At 46.4% G+C, this 27,246-nt stretch overlaps 2 protein-coding genes across 3 annotated transcripts in view; one reads left to right on the top strand and one right to left on the bottom strand.

The window, feature by feature from the left end:
- Window positions 1–5: 5 nt before the first annotated feature.
- Window positions 6–3,285, bottom strand: LOC125969157 (uncharacterized). Its single transcript, XM_049720919.2, has 8 exons — window positions 2,888–3,285; window positions 1,918–2,283; window positions 1,580–1,789; window positions 1,160–1,510; window positions 832–1,071; window positions 304–655; window positions 186–237; window positions 6–124 (listed from the first exon to the last, which is right to left on the bottom strand). Exons 1-8 carry the CDS (start codon window positions 2,916–2,918, stop codon window positions 47–49), a joined length of 1,680 nt encoding a protein of 559 aa, XP_049576876.1. The 5' UTR covers window positions 2,919–3,285; the 3' UTR covers window positions 6–46.
- Window positions 3,286–3,343: 58 nt separating this feature from the next.
- LOC125969151 (protein ELFN1) overlaps window positions 3,344–27,246 on the top strand; it is a 33,078-nt gene continuing 9,175 nt past the window's right edge. Inside the window, exons 1-3 of one of the 2 annotated variants that reach the window (XM_049720909.2) lie at window positions 3,344–3,470; window positions 8,514–8,989; window positions 17,684–17,756. The gene's annotated coding sequence lies outside the window, so the exon portion shown is untranslated. The remainder of the gene's footprint in view (window positions 3,471–8,513; window positions 8,990–17,683; window positions 17,757–27,246) is intronic. The other variant, XM_049720911.2, reaches the window with a different exon arrangement.

Genomic DNA, 27,246 nt, shown 5'->3' with positions numbered 1-27,246 from the left:
TACACTGACTGGCGAGAAGTTTTATTTGGCAAAGTCAAGACGTCCTTCACAGCGCGTCCTCTTGTTCATGTTTGCATGTCTTCACTGAAGCGTAGATATTCTCGTAGTCCACATGGTGGCGCGTCTGAGGAGACATGGTTGAAAAGATCAGGATCAGTCTGCAGGACTTCCATTTTATCTATCACCTCTGTGGACTGTCGGATCTCATTTGGTCGCAGTCTGGAGGACGTCTTTTTCCTGCACACGTCGAGATCACAAGTGAGTGTGACTCATATTTTGAGGACCAAAATGTTGTGCTTGTACCTCATCCAGAGAGCCAGTAGGAGCAGCAGGATCAGGAGCATAAACATCACAGTCAACCTGATGATGTTTAGCATTCTCGCTGATGGTTTGACGTCAATCTCCACACTTTGCGATGTCGCCCTCCCCAGCCCGTTCCCCGCAGTGCAGAAATACTGGCCTGAGTCTGAAGAATTGATGGAACTGAAGAGCAGCTGCGGTCCCTCTCCGACCAGTTGGGGCTTTGCGGGGCCCATCTTTTTGTACCAGCGGTATTCGGCCAAAGCGCTGACGCTGGTGCAGTTTAGAATTAGCCGACCACCTTCTCGAATGTCACCGGAATGACTCAGCGACACCAAGGGGGGGCTCAGAAGATCTGCGGGAGAAGAAGGCAACAACGTGGCCCGTTTGACTCGGATTGAATCGGGCCATTCCGATTCGACTCGTCAGGAGATATATATATATATATATATATATATATATATATATATATATATATATATATATATATATATATATATATATATATATATTTTATTTCTTCTAACTCACACAGGCGAGGTGAGATGGTGAGTGGATGTCCTTCTACGTGGCAGGTGACGTAGTCTCCAGTAATCAAGTGCATTTCCAGATATTTGGTGGTGTGGTCAGGAAAGCAGCGAACCTCTTGGTCGCCGTTCCGTGAAAAGCAGAATGACAAAGTGGCTGAAGGTCTGCAGCTGCTGTGACACGACAACAACGCCGTGTTGGAGTTGGAATTTCCTTTGCCGCCTTTCACGTGCACCTGCAAAGCTGCGGGCGAGATTAGCTCGGGCCGGCCCAAATTCCCAGGAATTCCGTGGCTGGAGACCTTCGTACCTTGAATCTCATTTGAACTTACCTGTGACGTTCAAATTGATTCCCGGTAAGCTATTCGTCCACTCAAAATCTCGCGTGGTGAATTTGAAACGATACTCGGCGGCGTCACTCTCCGTCACGTTTTTGATCCTCAGAGTGGAATGTCCGTCAGCTTGGTGAAGAAACTCGTAACGAGCGTGATACTGCTCTTCCAACTGGAGGTCCTGAGGCACAGAGGCGTTCGTCCACAAGTGTTTGTGATCCGGACTGAACCAGAACTTGGACTTGACCTGGTCGTAGCTGCCGTAGGTGCATTTAATGTCCACCGAGGCGCCTTTGAGGGCGCAGATGCTTCTGCTGTCGTAATGCACCTTGTTACAGGAGCGGGACACGCCTGAAAGGTTGAAGGAGCAAGTTAACATTAGCGTGATGCTAAGCGCTATGTTCGAGAGCAGCAACTCACACACTGGAGCAGACACAAGTTGCCGGTGTCCTTCTACGGCACACGAGAAGCTGTTTTTCGAGCCACGTGCCGTTGTGTACACTTGGGAGTTTTCATCTGGGATTTCCTCTCCGTTCTCAAACCAGACGTACGAAGTGGACGGCCCCAGATCGCACTTGCTGACGCAGGTCAGAATATCGACACGAGGTGTGATCCACTGCACACTGAGATCTGCATTTATGAGGGAGCAACGACTCATTTGACTCATTTGACTCGGTTGAACGGGCATTTTTAAACCACTTTGCCGCATTGGCGAATCTGATTCTGACTCTGTCGGTGGTTCAAACGGGAATCCGTACCGGTGACGGTGAGCTCGACTCCGGGCATGACGGTGTAGCTTCCCTCAACCCGTTGGTCGGTGATGAAACTGAACATGTACGTGCCCGAGTCGCTTTCTCTCAGCTCCGTGATTGTCAAACCGCACTGGTCGCGGTGATAGTCGTAGTGCAGACGGCCGGCATAGTTGGGGTCCAGGTTCAGATCTTCAGGCTTGTTGTCGTGTTCTTTGGTGAACCACCGCATCGTCCGGACAACGTTTTTCCGGCCGTCTACTTTTTCTGGATATGTGAAGAAGCAGCGAAGGTTGGCCTTTGCTCCTGTCAGGGCGCAAATCTTTTTCCAAGGGTAAGTCCCTCCCCAAGCTCGTCCCGCCAAAGCTTGGACCACTGAAATTCACAAACAACAAAGCCTTTTGGAGTTAAGATCAAACATGTTCTCAGGAATCGAGTCGCCGACCGAGAGAGAGATGACGCAACGTGACTCAGATGGCGTTACGTCTCTGCGGTGGCTCGGTGGGCGGATGTTTGAAAGAACAGGAAGTGAGGACATGTTAGTGGAGAGAGGTGAAAGCCGGGTCACGCCGCCGAGAGTCCCGAGGAACCGTCGAGGTCCGTTCCGTGTGATTCCCCCGATCGGTTCACGACGGAGAAGCGAATCGTTTGAATCCAAGCAATTGAGCCATGAAAATTTTGAACCCACATCTGAAGTTCATGTGGACTTCTCACAACCCCCAAAGCAAGACCAGAAGGACCAGGATTACCTTCGTCCTCCAACGTCAATATTGAGGTGTTTCAACTCAATATTTGACTCCTAGGAAAATGACCGGCAGCAGGATTCATAAATTGCTAAATAAGCGTATTTTGTTTTTGCAAGCATCTCTGATTCCATCCATAGTTTGTCCTGATTGTGTGACAGCAAGGACACATTTTGCAAAGACGCTCCAGGAAACAATCACCTTTTGAAAATGAGCAAAATACAGATGAGTCTTACCTTGTACGCTGAAGAGCAAAAAGAAAATCATACTTGCTGCTCACCAGCTGGGTGGTGGATGTGAACAGTCGAGATCTCAATCGGTGAGCAAGCGCACACCTTCTTCCTCATTTTCACACTTCAAGCCAAGCGTTCAAGCATCAGAACATTTTTTCAAGTGGCCATATTTCGTTTTGAAAATGAACATTTAGGTTAAACCACCCGAATCTTGTTTTAAAACTTCCAAGCCCTACTAAATCTTAGCCTGGGCTGAAAACCGTAATCATAGCCAGGCTTGAAACCTAACCTAAGCTTGACTGGGGGAGTCATGCATGTGCTGCATTTTAGCGGTTACCACTAGAGGGCGGTCGAATCCACAGAATGGGTTGTTCCATCCGGCCCTCCAGAACAGGTAAGTGCTTTTATTTTTAAATGACAGGTGGTCGATCACAGAGGAAGAGGAAGTGAATGCAAACAGACTTTTTTTTTTTTTTTAATGCAAAGTGACATGCTGCCATGTGTGTTAGGAGTTCACTTAAACCCAAGAAGCAAAATGGTGAAGCAAGGAAAATATCCAAGGAATATTCAAGGAATATGTGCTTTAGTAGGTGATTTTTTTTTTGTTTGTTCGCGATTCCTATGTAGCTACGTGCGTCTTTTGGTTTTAATTGACATCGTTACGTAGCTTATCTTTCATCTTTGCTTTTAATTCCAAAATTTTATAACGCAAATGTTCTCACCGTACCGTAAAATGTGTTCGTAATCAAACCGTTTTTTTTCAAGGCCGTTGGTTTAACGTTACATCTGGACGCTAACGTTAATGTCTCGGAGGACATGGAAAGCTCACTAGGCGGCAAGCTGCTGGTCTACGTGCCATGGCGGGCGGGCGGTTGGCCAGCCAGCCAGCGGGAAGCGGCTCCAATGCACTCCTGGACCTTTGCGTGTCCAAACGGCCAAATGAAGACAAACGTGTTGAGAGAGACGACAATTAGTTTCGCTTAGATCAGTGATGGCCAAATGTTTCTGCTTCAGGTCCACATAGGCAGACTCATTTGGAGATCAAAACAATCATTTATATGATGGAATTTCATTTACAGTTGGGTCGAACCAACTTGGGTCTAAAATGGACTGATCCACTACCCGGGTGAAACTTTCTGCTCATTCAGCACAAAACAACCAACTATAGCAAGACATTGGCCTGTTTTGTGCAAAACAAGGCAAAAAGTTGGATTGGTTCATTTTTTTCACCCAAATTGGGTTATTTTGGCCCCCTCTGAGAGTTGGGCTGAACCATTCTGAAAAATAATCTTATTGAGATTATTTTTATGCCATGATTGAATATGCAAATTTTTTTCCCAGTCCTCTTCATCAGTGACATCACTACCAACTTCCATGACATTCCGCTACATTGCGGTGGCGTCTTTGATTCGGATTTATCGCTCTGGCCTCGCCATCCCGCCCAGCCGGATTTTCTAAACACGCGTCGAGTCAGTTTGTAGTCTGCGCCGCCTTCACACAGTACATCAAAAGTAACCGTCCTCAAAGTGCTCGCTCCTCTCCTGTGTCCGTAACTCATCCCGCTGCGTGACACTGCTTTACGACAAAGGACAAACCTTCCACGACAGCGCAGATCGAGTGAAGCGCCGGAGAGGGAAAAACTCAAATCTCTCCAGCCTTGATTTTTTTCATTTAAATCATTTCTAGCACAGTAGCAGATAACACGCACACACACACACACCAATCATCACCAATTGGTAGCTTTTGTCGCTTACTCGTCATAAGTCAGCGATTTTGTCTCCGAGTCGGTACAGCGTCAGTATGTTAGCTTAGCTTGAAATTAGCGGCGCCTTAACGCGACTTCACGTTTTACGACTCGCCGCCGATGTTTATGAAAGCCGGCCGGGATGGATGGCCTTGACGGGCTACACAGGGAGCAAACAGGAAATGAGCTTTTGTTTTAGTAGCATGTCGTATATGTTAGCGCGCGCTCGCTCGCTCGCACGCGCACGACAGGAATAAGTCATGTTCTCATTTAAATCTCCGCAGCGGAATTCACTGTGTGCTCATTAAAATCACTGTCTGGTGTAATGTGTTGCCGCGCAAAAAGCCATCTCGTAAACCGTGCAAAAGGCTGAAAATTGAATTGTGTGTGTGCGTGCGTGCGTGTGCAATATTTATAGCAGCTTGTCGCATTTGACAGGTTTTTTTTTTTCTTTCCCTCCCTCTCAGCGCCAGTAATCATTTTTTGGAGTTTGAATTTCAGCCGGCTATCTGGTCCTTGTAATGTGCGACGCTCCCCCTGCCGCCTGCTCGCCCGCCACTCGAGTGAAGCTGCGAGGCACAAATAGGTTGGCAGCCAAAACCTTCTTTGGGTGAAACGTCGCCGTTAAGGCTCCTGCTGTTGTCGTCGTTAATTAGCGCTCGCCATCTTCTTTGCAAAAATGCCTTTCGTTCCCGAGGCTGCTACGGACGCACACAGACAAGATTCATTTTTTTTACTAGTTTTAAATGATTTGAATGCCAAATCAGATTTGCCATATGAGTGATTTGAGTTACGAGTGTGGTCATAGAACAAATTCAACTTCAATCTTAAGTATTTGAATCCATTCCGAGACACTTTTACATTGTCCCATGTTCTGGCTCGTGTTCTTAGTCTTTTGGCGTCCCTCAGGGCTCCCTAATCGATCCGCTTCAATTCAGGCCTTTCTATGTTCCCTTCTGGCGTCCCTCAGGGCTCCCCTGTCGGTCCGCTTCAATTCTGGCCTTTCTATGTTCCCTTCCAGGCCACTTCACACAGCCGTCGTCTCCTTGAAAAGATCACTAAAAACGTCAAGCGGAACTCCTCGTAATTGCTGCCAGAATAAAACAAGACAAGATGTCGCGTAGCTACCCTGGTCGTTGCACGCAGCGTTTCGATCGCGTCGACTCCTGACGATGGCGCCACGCCATCGGGTCTGCCCTTTTTTTCGTGCCTGCTTATGCCGCCCCGACAAATACTTGGTCAGCAGTGTCATGTTGAGCATTTATTTGGAAATAATAGCGGTTCCGCCCGGACTTGTTAACGAGGCGCTCCATTAAGAGTGTTGAAAGAGCTCCGGTGCGCTTAACATGTAGATGAATGAGTGTCACGCACGTGTGTATATGCGTCTGGGGTCTTTAGGGGAGGTTTAAAGTGGCTGTGAGTTATGGCAGCTATTAGCGTCCACTGCATTTTGTTTCACTCTAAAACAACGTTCACATGATAGTGTCGCTACCATAATAGGGATCCAGTACATTTAGCGTTAGCTGCTTTTTTTTTTTTGGTCGAGTGGTCACATTTTCATTTAACAGAGGCATTCAATCAAGTGCTAAATGTATAATCATTTATTTCTTTGTTATTTAAGTGACTGTACCACGTTTGATTGTTTTTGCGCTAAGCACAGTCACAAAAAACAAGTAGGCTAACGATGCTAACAGCTAGCTACGCACGTTTTGTTGCATTTGATTCGGCGTAGGAGCCGACGGAATGGCGATAATGATGTCAGTTTTTACGTAGCGTTCCGCGTTGCGAAATGTTAACGACGGTAAATAAAATGGCATCCTGGACTTTTGCCGATTAATTACAGGAAAGAGCCCATCTCTTGTCATGTGACCTTTGAATTGCGACCGTGATCCTGTTGTTGATGATGTCGTTGCTGACAGATCTAAATAATCAATGAACTCGCATGGGCTAATTATGCTCCCTGCCTGGTTTTATGTGTGCGGGGAGTTATTTAATCCTTTAAGCTGGCTGTTAGAAATTTCCGCCAGCCCTCAAGGAAAAATCATTTGAATAACAAAAGTGCAAAGCGTCGAATCGAGCACATCGGAAAAAATTTCAGCCCCCAAAGCTAGTTTCATCGAGCAACATGAAATTTAGTATAAGTCACTCCTGACTAAACCCACACACACAAAAAAAAATCTCTAGAAGCCATACCTGAAAAGAAGCTGTTTTAAGTGAAATTTGTTCTCTTATTTATTTAGCTTCTTTCCAATAAGTTAACGCCTCAAAAAAAAAATCCACAAGGTCACACCAAATCTTCCCCCAACATGAAATTTGGCAGTCCCATCCATCAAGAGTAGACCTCCAAAAATGAAAACAAAAACAGGAAGTCAGCCATTTTGCTTAGAGCGGCCATTTTAGACTTCCAAGGTCATCTTTATTTTTCTTTTTTAGCCCCCAAATGCATTTTTCTTTCACAAACTTGTATTTTGTCAGCCTGCAGATGCACACAAAAAAGTCCTTCCAATTTTTTTTTTGTCCACTACTCGGGAACATCCGGAAGCCAAACTCATCTTTGAGAAATTGTCCGATGGCTAGCGAATTTCAAGCTTAGACGCTTGCCAAACGTTTGGGCGAGATGACGGCGTTGAAGATTGATGCCTCGTCAGAAAGCGCAAAACCATCAAGTCAGCTTCGCCATTCGCTTCTGAAGCCTCTTTGAAATTGCTCCTTGAGGTCTTTGTTGACAGCATGGGCACGTCCTGCACATCACGTCTAAGCGTGTGTGTGTGTGTTGAAAGGTCTTCTTGTCATTGACCTAAAAACGGCGGCGAGAGCCCGCCTGCCTGCCAGCCAGCCAACGTGTCTGAAATCCTCTTTTCTTCTCCTTCTCCCCCCCCTTCTGGTCCTCTGTCAACGCTGCGAGCGTGTGAAACATCACATGGACTTGCAAATTCCCGTCAGCGGAGATGAGAGCGGGCGGGATCTTCACAAAGACTTGCCGTGATTTTTTTTTTTTTTTTTTTTAACAAGGTGCCTGGGGGACGTCATTAGTGTTGTTAGCATGTGGAGACGTGTGGACACCGCTTAGCATGTGCGTGTGTGCGAAGAATGCTGAAGGATATTTCATCTTGCTTTAGAAGAAGGCGGCCGTGGTTGAGCGCAATTGCCACGAGTTCTCCATCTGCTGGCCGGTCGGCAGGTGTGAGGCGACAAGGTCATTGTCGTAGCTGAGCAGGAGCTGCTCAAAAGGATTTGCGGGGGGGTGGGGGTGGGGGGGCAGTCTGGTGTGAGCGCAAATGTGGGAAGGCGTCAAGGGCAACGAAGGGAATGTCGACAAATGTTTCTGAGTGTCTTTGATGTTGCAAGAACAAGGTCAGGTTTTCAAGACCAGGGTCAGGATTTCAGGATAGGCTGGGGTTGAAAGGTTCAAATCTAGCTTTTAAAAAAGGTTTCAGATTAGGGGTTCAAACTAAGGTTAGGCTGTCAAGGTTCAAACTCGGGGTCAGGTTTTTAATTAGGGTTTCAAATCCGGGGTAGGGTTTCAAATGAGCCATTGCTGAAGGGGGTTTTACATCAGCCTGGATTACGGTTTTCAATTGTTTCCTTTTCCGTGAACCGAAGGTTCGTCGTTGTTTTGAGACGATTTTAAAGGTGTCATTGTTAAATTAAATGCAAATTATGTAAAAATCTAAAATATGAGCTACTTTTATGGGAAAATATCAAAAGGAATTTTTTATAAGAAAAAAAAAAATCACACGCCATCCAATGATGGAAACCCCAATAACCGAGGGGGGGGGGGGGGGGGGGGACTAATAAATGCCGACTCAGGGGGTTTTGTGATTTGTTTAGTTCTGTTTGTTTTTTGCTGTCTAAAAATGAATGCACCTCATTTGTCCTCTGCAGCCCCGGAACAGGACAGCTGGATGAGGAAAAAAAAAAAAAAGAAGAAGAGGAGGAGGAGGAGAATTCCGACGTATTAATCACCGTCTGTTCCAGCGAACCAGCCACAGAGCGAGCGAGAAAGCCAGAGAGAGAAAAAGACAGAGAGAGAGAGAGAGAGGAGGGGGAGCCTGACGCAGTGATCACCACAAACTGAGAAGAGGAAAAGGAGGCAGTGCATCACATCACATCACACCGCCACAAAAAAAAAAACAAAAAAAAAAACAGCCTTCCCGACATCCAGCCTCACACGCTCCACGCCGTGCCCGAGGAAGGTGCACTGCGAGCGGGGAAAGAGAGAGCGAGAGAGGACACGGGGACCGGACAAGCACTGGAGGAGCGAGGGGGCTGGGGGGCTGGGAGGGAGGGAGGCAGGCTGGGGGACGCGGAGCCTTTTCAACCCGAGGAGGAGCTGCCGTCAGCGGATCGGAGGCGAGCAGGTAAGGAGCCTGGAAGCGCCACGTTTGCGCAGGAAACTTTGACATTCCTGCGCAAACGTGTCCTTGTGTGTGCGTGTGTGCGTGCACGCGCAGATGCATGAATAGGCAGTCTGACAGCCGATGTCACTTTATTAAGCACGAGCTGTTCCTAATCATGTGGACCTTCCGCTTGTTGACAAAATATTAGGTACGGCTCGCTCTGCTGGTAATGACATTCGATGTGTGCGTGGCCCGCGGTGTCATGCCGCTGTCTTACTGTTCAGGACCCCGGACAGCGACCGCCGCTCTGCGCTTCATTTATTTTTTAATTTTGCTTTGGCGGTTGTTTCACGTTGCAAATCACATGATTGGAAATGAGAATATTTGCATCTTTAAAGTCCCATTTTATTTACTTTTTGCTTTCTTTGCCAAAATGAATTTCTTGCTGTTTGTGCACATTCGAAACTTTTTTTTTCTTCTACTGGCTATATAGGGACGATAGTTACTCAAGTAAAACAATATATATCTATAGCATAATTAGACAATATATACATAATTGAAAGTATCCAAGTCACGTGATGCTACAAAAAAGCAAATCCGCGTGTGTTCACGTACGCCAGAAAATACGAACAGCTTCCTTCAAAACATCGCTAGCTTCATGCTAACACTCGATCTAAAACGCTAGCTTGTTAATGGTAATCGGACAAGTCTACAGTTATTTCTTTTTGGCCCCCGTCCCATTACTTTCTTACCGGGAAAAAAAAAGTGGCAAAAGTCTTTGAGCAGGGAAGCAAACGAGCCAAACGAACGCAGCAAGCAAGCGAGCACCCTGCTGATTATGTGAATAAGTCCATGAAATGATTTCTTTTTCTTTCTTTCTTTCGTTCTATAACGAAGGCGCAAAGCAGCTATTTCGGGATGAAAATGTTCCCGCGTTGCATTCCTTCACATTTTGTGTTGTTAGCGAAATGCAAACACAATTTAGACGGCACGAATGCGGTGACACCAAAAAATGATGATCTTGGCGAGAATGCGCGCGCTCGCACGCACGCACGCACGCGCACGTTGGCTGAAGTAACGCGCGTGGATGAATAATGCAAAGCGCTCCCTCCTTGCGGGAGACTAGTTAGCATTGCAGGAAGATTTTTTTTTTTTTTGCTTCTTCCACTGGGGACACGCTAATGAGGAAGTTATTGTTACAAGTTGCAACTCTCCTGCACCCTTGCGCGCGCACGTGAACGCGCACGTACAGGAAGCGAGAGCTCGCAGGTGACAGCCTGCCGTTTGTTGCCATGACGACGGCATCCTAGCTTGTACAAAGCCTCTTTTTTTCCCCCCTCTGGGGTCTGTTACACGTTGACTATACAGTTTTTTGAATTTTATTATTAAATTTGTGTTTTTTATACCTATATAAAAAAAACTCGAAATTTCACAGCAACAAACTTAATCATTAAGTTGGGCAATACAATTTTCGTTTACTCTGTCAACATGAAGTTGTTGATAGCTTTGTCTATTATGAGTAGACCCACCAAAATTTTGGTTGTTTCCTCAACTCGCCCCAATATTTTGGGTTAATTTGCATTGTTGCACGGAGCCTCCTTTGAAATTGTCGCCCGCCATTTACTGTACCCGAAGCAGCTTGCTTTGTCACTGTAAGAGCAGCTGCGCTTCCAGACACAAGCGTATAGCCGCCACCGCCGCCGCCGGCAGCACGTCCTTGAGTGCGCGACGCATAAAGCCCGGTTTGCGCGGCCCCTCCCTCCCTCCCGGTCTGCTCGGCTCGGCTCGGTCCGGCCCTCGCAATCCGGGCCTGATTGTGATGGACGTCTCTGTGCTTTAATGCAATTTGTTGGGCCAAGGAGCCAGAGAGGGACGACTGATGTATTGACTTGGATGGAAGAGCGAGGCTGCGGGGCTAATCTCATTTGGGCTGGCCGTGATGAGATTCTGCCCTGTTTTCTCTCCAAGATGATGTGACTTTGCTCTTGACATCACATCATCTCTTTTTCTCCTTACGTGCGTGTGTGTCATTTATGATATTATCTGCAAGTGTTGTTTTGTTGCCACTCTAAACGTCTAGCTTGCTTTTCTTACATTTATGTCACAGAGCTTTTTCGAAACTGTAAGTTCGATTTCCCTTTCATTTTAGCTGTACACAGCGGAGCGGCACATTTGGATGACTGGACAGCAACAAAATGACACAAGTGGAAAGCTAAGGCTCAAATAAAAATGTCAGCCGCGGGTCGTCGCTTTCACCGAGCAACCAGAAAGAAATCTGACGCCCGTTTTGGTCCAAATTCCAAGTCAGAACTAAAACTGGAGTTCATTTCCAAGATGGATGGGCGACTCCAAATTGCGCAACATCTTTCTGAGGTTTTGTCAAATTTGATGACTCGTCATAAAGCGTCCCAGGCCTTCCCAAAAAACGACTCAACAAAAAGCACTTTGTTTTGGAGCTCGTCAAAGTTTCCCTTTAAATTGCTATCACAAATAAACGCACAAGAAATAATCTGACCATGAAACGACCCAGAACGTCGGCCGTGGCCGTCCCGTGGCCAGCTGACCTTTGCCCTACCCGGGCCTCCTTCAAAGTCCAAGTTAGCGCTGGCTGGGCTAATTCGACAAGACGTCTGCCTGCACGGCGTGACGCTCGCGCCCGCCCCATTGGCTGGCCGTTTCGTCGTTAGCTAGGATTCCCGCCGTTGTCATGGTGATGTGCAAGATCTAAAGGGGGGGGTTAGAGGAACAAGGATCAGCTAGCACAGCAACTACTCCGCTACGTTGCCAGTGTATGGAATTCCTGCCGTAGAGCCGTTTAGAGTTTGCTACGTGCGTGTGTGAGAATAACATCACTGTGATATTTCATAATTCAGATGAATGATCAAAGGGAATCAATTTGAAATGGTGGCTGGCTGGCTGGATGGATGCTTTGCTTGCATTGCATCTGTTCAAGTGTTAATTGCCAGTGGGGGGGGGGGGGTGTTGATTTGTGCAAATTCCTCAAGTGACAATATTGGATGTCTTTTGAATCACATTATTTTTCCAATTGCTGTCTCGTTATATCATAGTCCTGCGTGTGTGTGTTATCATAGTTCACACGTCCTTGTCATTTCTTCAACACTTTATAACGATATGATGTTGTTCTGTCACGTTGGCTGGCTCGTGCCCCGACACTAGTCACAATATTAGGTACACTCGCGCCATCCGACTAAGCCGTATCCAATTTTCGCCATACGAGAGTTGTTGCTCATATCTGGACGATTTCTTAGCGACGATTCACTCGATATGAAAAATATTGAGGATATATATATATATATTATTTATTGTATATTGTATTATAAAATGAGCACGTATACTTCATGCAGATTCGCAACTAGAGTTGGCACACACACACGTCTTCTCTCTGCATATGCGCCACAATCCCCGCGTGATTTCCAGAGAGAGTCGCTGCTTAGCATCAGCTGGCGTTCGAACGAGCTGACTCAAAACACACACATACACGAAAGGGGCAAAAAAAAAATAAAAGAGGCTTCTCGAGCTTTGCCAGAGACTCTCCCAGATGACTCTCTGCTGCGCATCGCCAGGACAACGCCATGCAGTCAAAGCGAATTATGAGGCCCGTTCGTCACGCTCGTCACAAGCGGGGGTCGCCGCCGCCGGGATGCGGGACCGAAACGCAACGTAACAACAAAGACGACAACATCATCAACCCCATCGACCGACGTCACGTCGCCCCCGTTGAACCTAAAAGCGACGTGATTGCGCTTTCTCCTACTCAAGCCGCATACGAGCTTTTCCTTTACGGATCGGGAGATATCGTCGTTAAGATGTAAATGCAACTACAAAGTGCGTCCTGATCAGCAAAAGGTCCCGAAGCCAATCACGCTAATGAGATCCCCTGGGATGCGTGTGCGTGCGTGCGTGCGCGCGTGTTTGCTTCCTTCAGATGTACCGTCCTCTTTTTTTTCCTTTTTCTGTCCTAATGCGTCTTCGGTCAAGCAGCTGACATGGAGTATGCCGTGTTGTGAGTCACATTGCGTCGTACGAGAAGAAGAAGAAGTTGCGTTTTGTTCTCGCTGACGCGCGCGCATTATAACGACGGGCTATTAGACGTCAGGCAGGCCCCTAATCAGAATTAATTAGAGCTTCTTATCGTGTACTGATCGTGTAGCTCTGCGGCATGTTGGAGATAGAAAGATTTTGTCAAAAGAAAACAGGACGAGACACCCCCATCAATGACTAAGAACAACATCACAACCAAAAATCAACAGCTGCATGAACTGTCATCAATATGTACTTAATCAATATCACCATTAGCAATGTGATTAACTACAACGCACTCATCAACAACACAATCGTTAACGACCCAGCATCATCAGCAAAATCCAAAACATCATTAATCAACAAGTTGTTTTGGATCGCGTCGATGTCGTCGACAACGTGATCGACGACCTCGTAGCGACATCGATGACTTCATCAAGAACGGAAAGGACACGATTAACAACAGCAACAACATCGTCATCGTCCGCACAGATTGGTTACACAATTGATTGCTTTTGCTCTTAACTTCTTTTTATGTACTCGTTAAAGCTACGGAAATTAAATCAGTCAATCACGGCATCGGCCAATCGTCAATCACGTTTGCCTTGTCGCCAGTTGCCGGGCAGAGTTCTCAGGTCTCGGCAGGTGGATAATCACTCCTTCCCTCTCACTTTTCCACCTCCTGCTGATGTCGTGATAGTCTCGGATGGATAATGCGGATCCAGAGAGTCAGTTCCGAGCCACTCGCCAGTTGTTTCATAAGACACGATTTGCTCGATGACCTGCGATGCACGCCGACGTGCGCCCGTCTAATAAATGTCATCCGCGATTGCGTCGCTTGGATAATTAATGAGCTGCTGGTCCTCCTCCTGCGGGGGACGGGCATCGCCATAGGAACGTGACCGATGCCCGAGAGTCTGAGCGGTAATAAGCAAGTCTGGCGAATTGTGCCTGGCGGGGCACTTCTAATCCTGCCCTATCAAGTTTGCCTAGCAACAAGCAACGGGAAGTCTACTGTGGGCAGTTCTAATCCAGCCCTATGAATTCTGCCTGGCGACAAGGCCTCAGGGCAGCATTGGCTACCGTCCCCCCGTTTTGCTTTGTTCTCGTTTGGGTTTTATATCTTTTCCCGTTCGACCTCCCCCACTTTGTCGGAGTGAAAAATAGATGACGGAGCGTTCCCCGACGACGCTCTGAGCGTGACATCTACCTGATTAAATCAGCGTCTCGTCTCTCGACGGGGGGGAAAAAAAAACAAAGATATAGATCATCCGCAGGAATTCCTTTGGATATAAAAAGTTCTTCTCCGGCTTCTATCTTATCTGAGTCCCCGGGCCAAACTCTGCCAAGGATTTCCTCATTTTGGATTTTGATTCCAGCAGTTGCATCCTCAGCGTGGATTTGGTTAGCTCTTCTTCTCCTTTGTCTGCTCGAGAAGCCTTAAAACAGACGGCTGCGGCACTATTTTATTTTATTTTAATCAAGCGTCCATTTAGCGGAGTGGCAAAGACGCCAAGCAAGAAATTGCTGTGAAAAGTTCAAGTGTGCTCCTTTTCTATTTAGGGAGCGCTGCTTTTTTGCGCATGTAAAGTTCAATTGCGATTGCTCAAGTGTTGGTGAGAACACTCCAACCAGAACGCTGTGCCATCATTGTAATGGAGATTGTTTGATGATCCACGAGTGTTGGAAAAGTGCCAACCATTTAACACAACTCCAGTTCCGCCCCCCCCCCTAAAAAATAATGTCTATCTGTTTCAATTACTGTTCAAAGACGTCCTGCAGCTCCTCAAAGTTGAAGTTGAGTGCATTTTATTTTTTTATTTTTTTACTGGAAGGTCTGAATTAAGTCGGAGATGTTTTGCCATCTATTGAAGGCAGGGAGTTTATTCATTTTGTATCTACTGAAGCAGATCGAGATGGACTAGAAGCCTCGGCAGAGGTGCGCGATCTCGCCTTCGGTCCCGCCCACATGCGGCCCGGCCCGGCCCGTCTTGAAATCAGCCGGCGGTTTTCATAGCGCTGGCTCTCAAGAGCCGAGTCGGGCCAGCCAAACGACTTTACATATTTAATGCGTCGCCGCCGGCTGAAAGGCAACAGGCGATCGTCGGACGCCTCGCAAGAGCGCGCGGCTAAATGATGCCGCTGCTGCGGGCATCCTCGTCTCCGCCCCGCGGGTCCCTCTCTTAGCCCGCATGCTTTTTAAGACTCGGCATGAATTGGAAATGAGATTTAGCAGATGTGCCTTTTCTCTCTAAAGCAAAACTCAAAGTGCTTTTTTTTTCTTTTTTTTTTTCTTCTGCTCCTCAACCAGTAAGCGTCACGACTTTGCTTTTCAGGCACTCCTTTTGGTTCTGCGCCCAGCTGAAATTGCTCAAGTGCTGACAAGGATCTGAGACTTCTCAGATCTTTGAAATTTCTGCTTTACACAGGGGCAGAGCTACAGGGTGGCCAGGGGGCGGACTGGCCACCCCCATACCTTAGGGAAAATTTCGATATCTGTGAGTTTTTTCTAGCTGAGCTTTAAGTACAAGAATCTATCGCCAGTAGAAAATGATTAGTTGACAAAAAAATTGGTCCCCTTAAAAGTTAAAAGAAACTGGATTGGTGAACTCTGGAGATTGGAATGCAGATGAAAGCGATGTGCCTTGACCGCGTGTCACCCGAGCAACCTCGAGGCCGCGTCGTGCCGTCGGCTAATGAGCCTTCGGCGGCGCGGGAAGTCCTGAGAGCTTTTCCTTGCCAGGCGGGTCGTGACCTCTCATGATTTTGAATAGTCTCTCACATTAAAAACCCCCCAAAAACTAAGCCGAGAAGAAAGTCCTGGCTCTAAATGAGGGCTTTAATTATACTTGTAAGAATGATATGCTGTAAGAAAATATTTATTATAATTTTGAAAAATTAAGGCATACTTTTGCATATTTGCATGTACAGTATACGTCCGCATATATTAAATATAATATATCGTAATACATTGCATTGATAAAGTTAATACCGTTAACAGCTAGCATGGACTCATGAGCTAACCGGCCAAGAATCGACAGCGAACCATCTCTGTCTGTTCTTCAATCGTTCACATTGCGACCACACGGGGGCGATGTGTCACACGGCGGCATCGTGGAAGTCGATGCTCGCCCACGCGGCAAATCTGCTTCAATCGGTCGTTAACAGTCGCCGCTAGCACGTAGCAGATACGACACACAAATGCAGTGGAACACAACAACACTCGCGGACAATTTGGGGTAACAAGCACTAAGTGTGTTACGTAAGCGGACGCGCGCGCGTGCGTTAGTGCGCACTGCATTGCGTTGCGGCCAGAGAACACTTGTGTATCTGCCTTAATTGAACTGCACTCAAGCATAAATTAGTCCACCGCATGCCAGCGCTGCACTTTCTGCTGTGTGTGTGCGCGCGTGCACGAGTGTGTGTGTGTTGGGACGACTGCCTACACGCGCGCACGCAAGAAGAATGGATTGCAAAAATCTATTTTTACGAGGATTTCAACACACACTTCCAAATAGGTTTTGCATTCGCAGCCCACCTTTCTTTATCTATTCGTTGTTTTCTTCTTTTCATGTCATTTTTTCATATGAAGTTTTTTTTTCTTTCTTTCTGGGGGGGCGAAAGTGCAACTCGAAGACTTTTCTGACAGCAGAGGTTTGATTTGCATCATTGCTGCGCAATGATGGACAGAAAACCCGGAAGTGACAACAACAAAGTGTTTCTTGTTAGCGTTGCCATGACAACGCGAGCGAGCCAGTTCCTAAAAGCAGGTGTCTTGCTTAAGCAGCCTCCTCTTGCTTAAGTCTCTCTCCTCTTCCTTCTCGCCTTCGTCCGTCTGCGTCTTTGTGTTAACATAAATGATTGAGCTCCTCTTTCATCCTTTTCGCTGCTGTGTATTTATAAGGGCTTTCTTTTTTTATTTATTTATTTATGGCTCCGGTTTGAAGCCGTTTTCTCCCTCCTCCTTGGCTACCTCTGTCTTTCTTTCACCGCCGTCGCCCACATCTCCTTCATTTCTTTTTTTTGTTTTTGCTGGCAGCGAACAATTACTTGTGCTTGAGGCGCTCTCTGCTCAAAGCTAAATGTGGAAAAGGATCAAAATGACGGAATTGGACGAGTGTCCATGCGGCACTCTTATTTCCTCAAATGATTTGAAGGGTGCGACCTCCTCCGAATACAAACTCACACATTAAGACCGTTTGCTAACCAAATCAGCAGCAATTACAGATGAAACCAAGCGTTGCGGTAGTTTTGGTCCGCCGAGTCCAAAATTATTTTATTTTTTTAGGGAAAGCAGAGCGTAGAGCAAGCTGGCGAGTGATAAAATATGTTAATTGGTTGATTAGGTATGATTAAGCTCATTGATTGGCCAACAGCTCATGCCTGCCATCTAATTGGCTGGCTAAGTAGCATTCAAATCAAAGGCACGTGAGCGCAAACAAAAAACAAAACAAAACAGCAATTATGACTTCATAAGTAAGGAGATCATACTTTAATGTGGGGACATTTTTTTTGCTGATTCTTTCTTTCTTTAATTCTCATGGCGAGAAGCGAATAAAGTAAATGACAGTGAGCATCTATCAAGTCTTGCGTAGCGCTCCCTGGACACCATTTAAAAGTGGAAAATAATATCAGAGCTCCTCTGCTGATTGCCTTTTTTGCGCGTGCTTTCAGAAGCGTCGCCGACAGGATCGAGACGAGATGTGAGGAAAGTGTCGCCTGCGCGCCGCTGTGAGGCATCAGCCAGGTAATGCGAACGGACGGGTGCGGGCGCGGAGATCGCCCAACGCCAGGATATTTAAACACCCCCCTCCCTCCCTTCCTTCCTTCCCCGAGCGACGGTATGATCAAAGCGTAACAGGTGCAGACTTTAATTGAAATTGGCCTTTTTCGTAAAGCATGCAAATAACAACCGGGCCAAAGTCCCTTAAAGCTCGTGACGCAATTGAAGTCATCGTGCAAAACGTCATTTTTATGGTAAATGTTTAGACGCCAGATGAAAAGAAAAACACCAAGTATTGCAAACTGCGCTCTTTATTGAGAGTTCAGCCACCAGGCGTTGCGCAATGTTCCGCTAAACGCACTCGGAGACTAATTTGGCAAGAAAAAAAGATGAAGATTAACACGCCGTGGAACACAAGCCGGCGTTGCACACCGCAGCTGCTCGTTGTGCGTGCGCGTGTGTCTTGGCCTTATTTACGAGTCTCATTTACAGTAAACAGATGAGTTAGGGATTCTGTTTATGTGGCGGCACAACGGGGTCCACGGAGCCGCCGCCGTTCGTGGGAAAGACCGAAAGATGCCGCCGAGCTGCTTCGTGCCCACAATGATCTATTTATCAATTCCCCGTCCTCATGCCCCCCCCCCCTTCCCCCCCTCCCTCCTCCTCGCTGACCTACTTGCTCAATCTCTTCACAGCACTTTCAATTCAACTTGAACAACACTTTTTGGTTGTTTCCTTGCGCCCCCCCCCCCCCCCCCCCCTTTCCTTCCCTCATTTACTTTCGATTGCTTATCGGGCGCCGGAACAATTGGACACTCGGCTCGCATTGTTTGCACTCACTCACTTTTCTTGAGGAGAATGACGGATGATAAGAAAAGGCCGGCAAATAATAAAAACCGCCGCCATCGTTTAATTAGCGTGTAACCATGAGAAAATATCGAGCTCGGACGATTCAAAGATGCCCTCGCTCGATTGCGTATATATATTTTTAGATTATGCAAATGACATTTGTGATGGGATGGATGTTGCGGCACTTGCGGTATGCCGTGACGTCACGCTGAGATTCGGCGCGACGACGTGTCGGCGACGATCGTCTTAAGTCGAATGGCGCGGCGCAGGACGTCATCACAAAAAAGAGGCCCAGTTGACATGATGATGTCAGTCGGGGAGCGTTTTATTTTTGTGTCGACGGCAACCGCCGCGCCGGGACGACGTGAGTTGACAGCATCCGACAGGCAGGCAGCACAAATATTTGGGATCAGATACTTTACACGCTTCATATGAAGGGGAGGGGCGGGGCTTGTCACTCAACTGCAGTCTTTTGGGGTAAGAATAGAAAACAATAAAACTGGAGTTGAAAGCGCGATAAATGGACTACGTTGAAAAACGAAAAAAATACCTTTGATGGTCGATTGTAGATCTAAAAGGAATTTCTTTTATTGTTTAGGTGTTTTTTTTATTTAACAAAGGTGTTGGACTCAACTAATGTTGCAATTTGGAGTATTTACAAATGAACATTTTCAAGTTGAGTTTACGAAATGGACACCAAAATAGGTATGACTCGATCCAAGTTCGGATTTGACTCGACAAGACACGACTCGAGGCGCTTGAAGCTTGATCAGAGTAACTTGTGTCTTAAAAATTGAAGCTCGAGATTTGAGATCAAAGTCAAGAAAGGAAAACATTGTCAAGATCTAAATCCAACCCCTCCGGCGCTTCAATGTCAAATAATCATTTTTATATTGATGTTTTATGTTCAAAGATGAGTTATTTGCTTCAACGCGTAGCCGAAAGACTTCAGACTACTTCCAAAACGATTCGCTAAAAACCTCACCGGACTTTTTATCTGCGTGTCGAAACGTACACGGGGCTAATGATGATGATGATGATCCAATCTGCAGGTAGCCAGCCCGCCTGGCACTCGGGCCCGCGCCGGTGATTGGATTAGCATACGTGAGATGTTATCGCGGCGGGAGCGGCGACCTATCGGGCAAGCGGCAGAGCATTAATGCCAGCCACGATATGATGAGACGGAAATGATGAGCAGATGACTGCGCCTTGATTGGGGAGATGGAGGTTCATTTGACGCCAAAAGGTGGCGGCGATAAGAGCGGGGGTTGCGGCGGCGAGAGTTAACTTCGGAATGGCGGTTAGAGGGCGTCACACGGGGAGATTTTCAAACTCCACCGGAGTGTGATTGGCTTGTCGGGAAGCGGCGGGTGCTCAGGCTGGCGAGGGAAGTCGAGAAAAAAAAAAAAAAATGGAGCCAGAGTGTGTTTTCAGCTGATATACCTCCTTGCTGATATTGGCTCGCATTTGTCTGTTCTGGGACCAACTGTGATGGAATACCGATGATACGCGCGTGCACACACACGTACGCACGCACACACGCCTTATCTTCACCCCCGCCGTTTATTCTCTCACCACATACTCTACATTCTGTCTGCTCAACTGATTTCCTGCATGCCCGGCGTCTGAGCAGCTGCACTTTGCCGACCCAGATTTGCCTCCCTCCCTCCCTCCCTCCCTCCGTCCGATGTCTTCGCGACGCCTTTGGTGTAAGTCGCCCGGGTGACGTCACCGCTGTCCAATCTCGCTCTCTCGTCCTCCGCCGGCTCAGGTGTCGCGAAGATTCGTGGCGGGAGGTGCGGGACAGCCGGCTGGCTAGAGGGCGGCCCGAATCCGATGAGTCATGCGTCCTCATGTGACGCCCCGCTGGGCACTTGTCTTGAGTGCACCGTTCCGATTCGTCACTAAATGCTCTTTACGAAAACACGGACTGGCACTTTGGTGTTGTGAAAACTCCCAAATCGTTTTTTACAACAACACACACACACAAAGAATCAACAAAATAATGTCATTGAAGACTAAATGGTCTAAGTTTGGCAGAAGAAGATTCCGATAACAGATGAATCCATTCTGCTTCCATCCGTGCACCCAATTTGGGCCTGTGTGTAACATACGGGCAATGACATCCAAATTGACCTTGAGTGTGCTGGTCACTTGGGCCCAGCAAGCTATTCTTTTTTTTTTTTTTTTTCCCAGAGCTCAATAAAACACGGGATGATGTATGGGGGTGGAAAGTCGGCAGTGTTTGGCCCCGGAGGTTCGAGCGAGCGAGCGAGCGAGCGAGCGAGAGAACGGCAGCGCGTTTTGACCGGCTGCCATTTGTCCAGATGACTGCAGCGCCATTAAAGGAGAATTCGTGGGGGGAGGGGCGTTGCTTTCATCACTGACGGATGGATGAGAGGTGACGCAGAAAAAGTTGACTTTGTGAGTCTTCTTCCCTCCAAGAAGCGCCTCCGTTTTTTTTTTTTTCCTTCTTCTTCTTCTGGCCTTTTGGCCGCCCAGAACCTAATGAGTGCCATATGCAGCCGAGAAGTTGTTTTGTTTTTGATGGCTCGCTATCTGCACGGAGGAGTTCAAAGACGGAAGCTGCTGTCAGAGCCAGACGGCAAGATGAAGGAGCTCATTTCTTCCCGGAAATGTCAAATGAAAAGTTGGTTTGAAAGTGAAACTCAGCCGGATTCAAAAGTGCGAGACGTCAGATGATTCCTCAGCCTTTAGAAAGAAAACATTCAGTTAGTTTTTAATCAAAATTTGGGGAAAGTTTGATTAGAATATTTTTTTTTTCTTATTTGAAATATACAAGCATATTCATTTATATTTATTGACATTATATTTATAATATATTTATTTATATTTATATTTTTTTGTTAGAAATAAAATTTCATAAATTTCAAATTTACATTTATATTTGTGTTGACATTTTTTTGTTACAAAATAATGTTTGTATATGGAGGGGGGGGGGGAATTATGGAAGTGGTGAACTTCTGCTTTGCAAAACTTTTGAGCCCAACTTGCGCTTGAGGCGTTTGTGGGATGCCAAAAAGCATCTGGTGGCGTTTGCTGGCGGCCAAATTGCATTTCAACGGGCCATCTGTGTGCTCTCTTTCCAAATTAAACATCTGACTTTGCCGCCGTACACAAAATGTGGGATTTATTTGAAGTGGCGAGCGAACAGACCTGCTTTCATTGCTTTGTTACCTCTGCCAAGGACGCCGCGCTGGCGCTGGCGCCAGTGAGATACATTTCCTGCGCATGCGTGTTACCATGCTAGCTACCGTGCTAAGTGCAACGGTCACTGATTGTTCACGGCTCCATTCCGTGACTCCCCGCGTCTTGATTGGAGTTTGTCTTGTACCTTTTCTGACTCGTAAATAAGAAATGAAGTAAGTGCTTAAAGCGCCTGTAAGGAAATGCTAAAAATACTTGGACGGGCACCTTGCACGGACGCCTAAAAAGTGGCCCAGAAGACTGCGTGCTTGGTGACGCGTCATCAAACCTGATAGTGCCCGACTCAATCGCTCTTCTGGGAGGCACTAGCCTGTCAACCAAATCATCTGAATCACGATTTTGATTCAACTGAATCATCTGTGTGGCTTGTGTTGACTTTGTTGGCTTGGGTGAAAAGACGTGTTCATCTCGGCGTACAATGCGAGTCGTTCTTTTTTTCCTTTCATATGACTTCAAGCAGTAGGTGTCGGTAATGTACATTAAAGCTGGTGCCACCTTGCCGTAAAACAAAACAAAGAAGAAAATGACGTCACTTCCCGTTCACGGACGAGTTCATGGGTCAACTGAATTCCTTCCCGTACGTGCATCAACGGATCAGTCGTTCACTGTTGCGTCGTCTCCCTACTGGTGTCAACTGTGTAAGCCAGAATGTCGATTTACGATTTGCCAAGGAAAGAAAGAAGTACACACTTCTTTTATGCACGTTTTCTCCAAGCTAACGGCTAACTTTATTGCATGCCCCGTTATGCAACAAACGGGGAGATTATGCTTCTCTTTGGGTAACGCTTAAAATAACGTTTGCATGTATACGCCTAAATATTGTTATCCAATATATCTACTGCAATTTCACGTTAGATTGCTGGTTTGAAATTTACTTTTGTTATTATTATTTTAATAAACATTTATGTTAAAACTTGTCTGGTGTTTTATTCCTTGTTTTTATATTCGCCAATTAAAACATAAAAATCGGACATTTGGTTAAGTACTTTATATGACAATTGTTTAACGTTGTCATATGAGTTGGTGCCCCACAAAATAACAAATGTTACGACTGTTATGCTAAGGCGAGTTGCGCAGTTTTGTGTTTTGCGACTGCAGACTCGTCACAAGCGACTTTTTAGTTCCCTGATTGCAAAACTGTTCAAATTCTCAATAAAAACATTGAACGTAACGTGTCGTTTGCATTTCCGACTGGCCGCATAAAATGGCAAACACTAAAAAAAATAAAAATAGAAAAGTCTTCAACGAGATTTGAACCCGTGACGCAAAGAAATGAGAAAGGTTCAAGCGGCAGAGTCTTAACCGGTGTGCTATCTTGACATATATCAAATGCGTCACATGATGATCAATATACCCAACAACACTAAATTACCTGGGGAGGGTACGCGTTGACTGACCCGCCTATGTTAACTCACCCCCACTTTTTGATTGGCTGTTTGATCTGTGACGTCATTTAGACACTCCATTAGGTACACCGCCACTTTCAAGTGTACCTAATCTTTTTGTGTGTCTTTGCATGTGAAGAAATTGACAATAAAGCATACTTTGACTTTGACTTTTGACTTTGACTAATAACAGGCCACTGATATTGCCCCTATAAAGTGGTCTGTTATTAGGTACACTTGAAAATGGCGGTGTACCTAATGGAGTGTCCGTGTGATTCCCTCGTTAAGTGCAGGTGCGTGAAAACTTTTAGCTCCTTTTGAACGTGAAAGTGGCTAAAAGTTTTCACGCACCTGCACTTAACGAGGGTCACTTGGAAAACATATTGGAACGCGGCCCCGAGGACTAGAGCTTGACACCAGTGATCTTTGACCATGATATTTCCCTAATAAAGTGGCCTGTTATTAGGTACACTTGAAAATGGCGGTGTACCTAATGGAGTGTCCGTGTGATTCCCTCGTTAAGTGCAGGTGCGTGAAAACTTTTAGCTCCTTTTGAACGTGAAAGTGGCTAAAAGTTTTCACGCACCTGCACTTAACGAGGGTCACTTGGAAAACATGTTGGAACGCGGCCCAGAGGACTAGAGCTTGACACCTGTGACCTTTGACCATGATATTTCCCTAATAAAGTGGCCTGTTATTAGGTACACTTGAAAATGGCGGTGTACCTAATGTAGTGTCCGTGTGGTTCCCTCGTTAAGTGCAGGTGCGTGAAAACTTTTAGCTCCTTTTGAACTTGAAAGTGGCTAAAAGTTTTCACGCACCTGCACTTAACGAGGGTTACTTGGAAAACATGTTGGAACGCGGCCCAGAGGACTAGAGCTTGACACCTGTGATCTTTGACCATGATATTTCCCTAATAAAGTGGCCTGTTATTAGGTACACTTGAAAATGGCGGTGTACCTAATGGAGTGTCCGTGTGGTTCCCTCGTTAAGTGCAGGTGCGTGAAAACTTTTAGCTCCTTTTGAACTTGAAAGTGGCTAAAAGTTTTCACGCACCTGCACTTAACGAGGGTTACTTGGAAAACATGTTGGAACGCGGCCCAGAGGACTAGAGCTTGACACCTGTGATCTTTGACCATGATATTTCCCTAATAAAGTGGCCTGTTATTAGGTACACTTGAAAATGGCGGTGTACCTAATGGAGTGTCCGTGTGGTTCCCTCGTTAAGTGCAGGTGCGTGAAAACTTTTAGCTCCTTTTGAACGTGAAAGTGGCTAAAAGTTTTCACGCACCTGCACTTAACGAGGGTCACTTGGAAAACATGTTGGAACGCGGCCCAGAGGACTAGAGCTTGACACCTGTGACCTTTGACCATGATATTTCCCTAATAAAGTGGCCTGTTATTAGGTACACTTGAAAATGGCGGTGTACCTAATGGAGTGTCCGTGTGGTTCCCTCGTTAAGTGCAGGTGCGTGAAAACTTTTAGCTCCTTTTGAACTTGAAAGTGGCTAAAAGTTTTCACGCACCTGCACTTAACGAGGGTCACTTGGAAAACATATTGGAACGCGGCCCCTCGAGGACTGGAGGTCGACCCCCCTGGTTTAAGTGAAAAGTGCCACACCCGCCCTCACCCCTACTTTCTGATTGGCTGTTTGATCTGTGACGTCACATGGACACTACATTAGGTACACGCCATTTTTATGTGTACCTAATAACAGGCCAGTTCATTAGGGAAAAATCATGGCCAAAGCTGAACTGAAAGTGAAAAGTGCCACACCCGCCCTCACCCCCACCTCCTGATTGGCTGGTTGATCTGTGACGTCACACGGACGCTCCATTAGGTACACCACCATTTTCAAGTGTACCTAATAACTTTATGCATTTTTTTGTACGTGTCAAGAATGTGTATTTGACTACTTGCTCTTTATTTTGGGGAACACCAACACATATTACACAACGTAAAACACATATATATATTGTCATATGAATGTCAGATTTTTGTTTTCATGCCCAAAAAAATAAAAACAAGGAATAAAACACCAGACAAGTTTTAACAGGTTTTAATGTTTACTAAAATAATAATATTAATAAAAGTACATTTCAAACCAGCAATGTAATGTGAAATTGCAGTAGATATATTGGATAACATTATTTAGGCGTATATATGCATACACTTTTGATTTTTGTTTTCATGCCCGCCCCCCCAAAAAAAACCAAGGAATAAAACGCCAGACAAGTTTTAACAGGTTTTAATGTTTATTAAAATAATAATAATGATAAAAGTACATTTCAAACCAGCAATCCAATGTGAAATTGCAGTAGATATATTGGATAACAATATTTAGGCGTATATATGCATACACGTTATTTTAAGCGTTACCCAAAGAGAAGCATAATCTCCCCGTTTGTTGCATAACGGGGCATGCAATAAAGTTAGCCGTTAGCTTGGAGAAAACGTGCATAAAAGAAGTGTGTGGTTCTTTCTTTCCTTGGCAAATCGTAAATCGACATTCTGGCTTACACAGTTGACGCCAGGAGGGAGACGACGCAACAGTGAACGACTGATCCGTTGTTGCACGTACGGGAAAGAAGGCAGTTGACCCATGAAGTCGTTCGTGAACGGGAAGTGACGTCATTTTCTTCTTCGTTTTGTTTTACGGCATGGTGGCACCAGCTTCAATTTACATTACCGACACCTACTGGTTGAAGTCATATGAACGGGAAGGAAGGAAGGCACTTCACCCATTGACTCGTTCGCGAGCGGGAAAGTCAAGATTCGTTGCCTCACTGATCCGGTCTCGCGATGAACTGGAAATACAAATCACTCATTCACTGACTATTTTACTCACAGATTCGTTCAGTTAGTGAACGGGAAATTCAATTCGCGACTCGTTTGTAAACAGGAAGCGACGTCACTTTCTTCTTCGTTTTGTTTTACGGCGAGGTGGCACCAGCTTCAATGCGCATCACCGACACCTACTGGTTGAAGTCATATGAACTGAAAAAAGAACGAATCACTTCATGAAGTTATTCGTTCACTCTCGTTCACTGAAAAGATTATTTTTGTGGTAAGAATCGCTCACCCACGAGCCAACACTATCGCATGACAGCTGATGTTGAGACCCATCAGGCAATGGTAACATTAGCGGCGGTAACAAACGGCGGTGTACCTAATAGAGCGTCTGCGTGACGTCACAGAGCAAGCAGCCAATCAGAACGTGGGGGTGTCAGCTCAGTCTGTGTTGTTTTTTAGTTAAACTTAACACGAGCAATATTCTATATAGTTGTTGACCTTTAGCCTGCCATGTTGTGATCACGAACACACGAACGCTGGCTTGCCCACATGGTGAGTATTACCTAACTGACATTCAGCCAGTCAGGCTGCCACGACCGGCTCACTGCGCTCCCGCCCGGAGCGCCGACTCCCTCCGCTCGGGCCGCAGTCCCTCATCCGCCCCCCACCCCAACAACGCCCAACTGTCCCCCCACCCCAGTGTGACTCACTGAGCGCGCTCACAGGCTTCTGCAGCTTCCTGTCATGGTGGGACCTGACAGCGGTCTGCTGTGTGATGCAAGTGTGTGCGCGTGTGCATGTGTGTGCGTGACGACACATTGAGTTGCCGTGAGCCATCCCATGAATGAATTCTATTCCATAAGTCCTTTTCATTCCAGAAGCTGTCACACTTATTCGAACTTTTTTTCTGGATTTGATCTGTATCATCATCATCCTCATCACACAAGCACCATTTTGGGAGCAAAAGTGACTCCCCGCCCTCCCGACTGCGAGCATCAAATGACTACTCTGTTGTCCAGTGTGTGTGTGTGTGTGCGTGCGGGTGTGAATAATGAGGTGATTTTTATTCGTCCTCCTCGTCCCCTCGCCCTGTCAGGACCACTGATTCAATTTGTATGTTGAGCTAGAAAGGGCTGCTAGTGGGCCACTCTGAGTGTGCAACGTGTGTTTCTTCTCACCCTTGAGACGAGCATGAGAGATGCTGAGTTGAACGGCTTTTTTGACAGGCATGCGTGCAATAGTACCCCCCCCCCCCCCC

This window comes from Syngnathus scovelli, chromosome 5, assembly GCF_024217435.2.
Source record: "Syngnathus scovelli strain Florida chromosome 5, RoL_Ssco_1.2, whole genome shotgun sequence".
Taxonomy (NCBI): Eukaryota; Metazoa; Chordata; class Actinopteri; order Syngnathiformes; family Syngnathidae; genus Syngnathus; species Syngnathus scovelli.
Note: the sequence above shows the minus strand (reverse complement) of the source record. Positions and strands in the feature narration are given on the sequence as shown.

Coding starts and splice junctions, on each gene's coding strand:
- LOC125969157 (XM_049720919.2), bottom strand. CDS start 2,918: ATGATTTTCTTTTTGCTCTTCAGCGTACAAG. Junction 1,072..1,159: donor AATCAATTTGAACGTCACAG/GTAAGTTCAAAT, acceptor TCTCGCCCGCAG/CTTTGCAGGTGCACGTGAAA. Junction 125..185: donor AGATCCGACAGTCCACAGAG/GTGATAGATAAA, acceptor ATGTCTCCTCAG/ACGCGCCACCATGTGGACTA.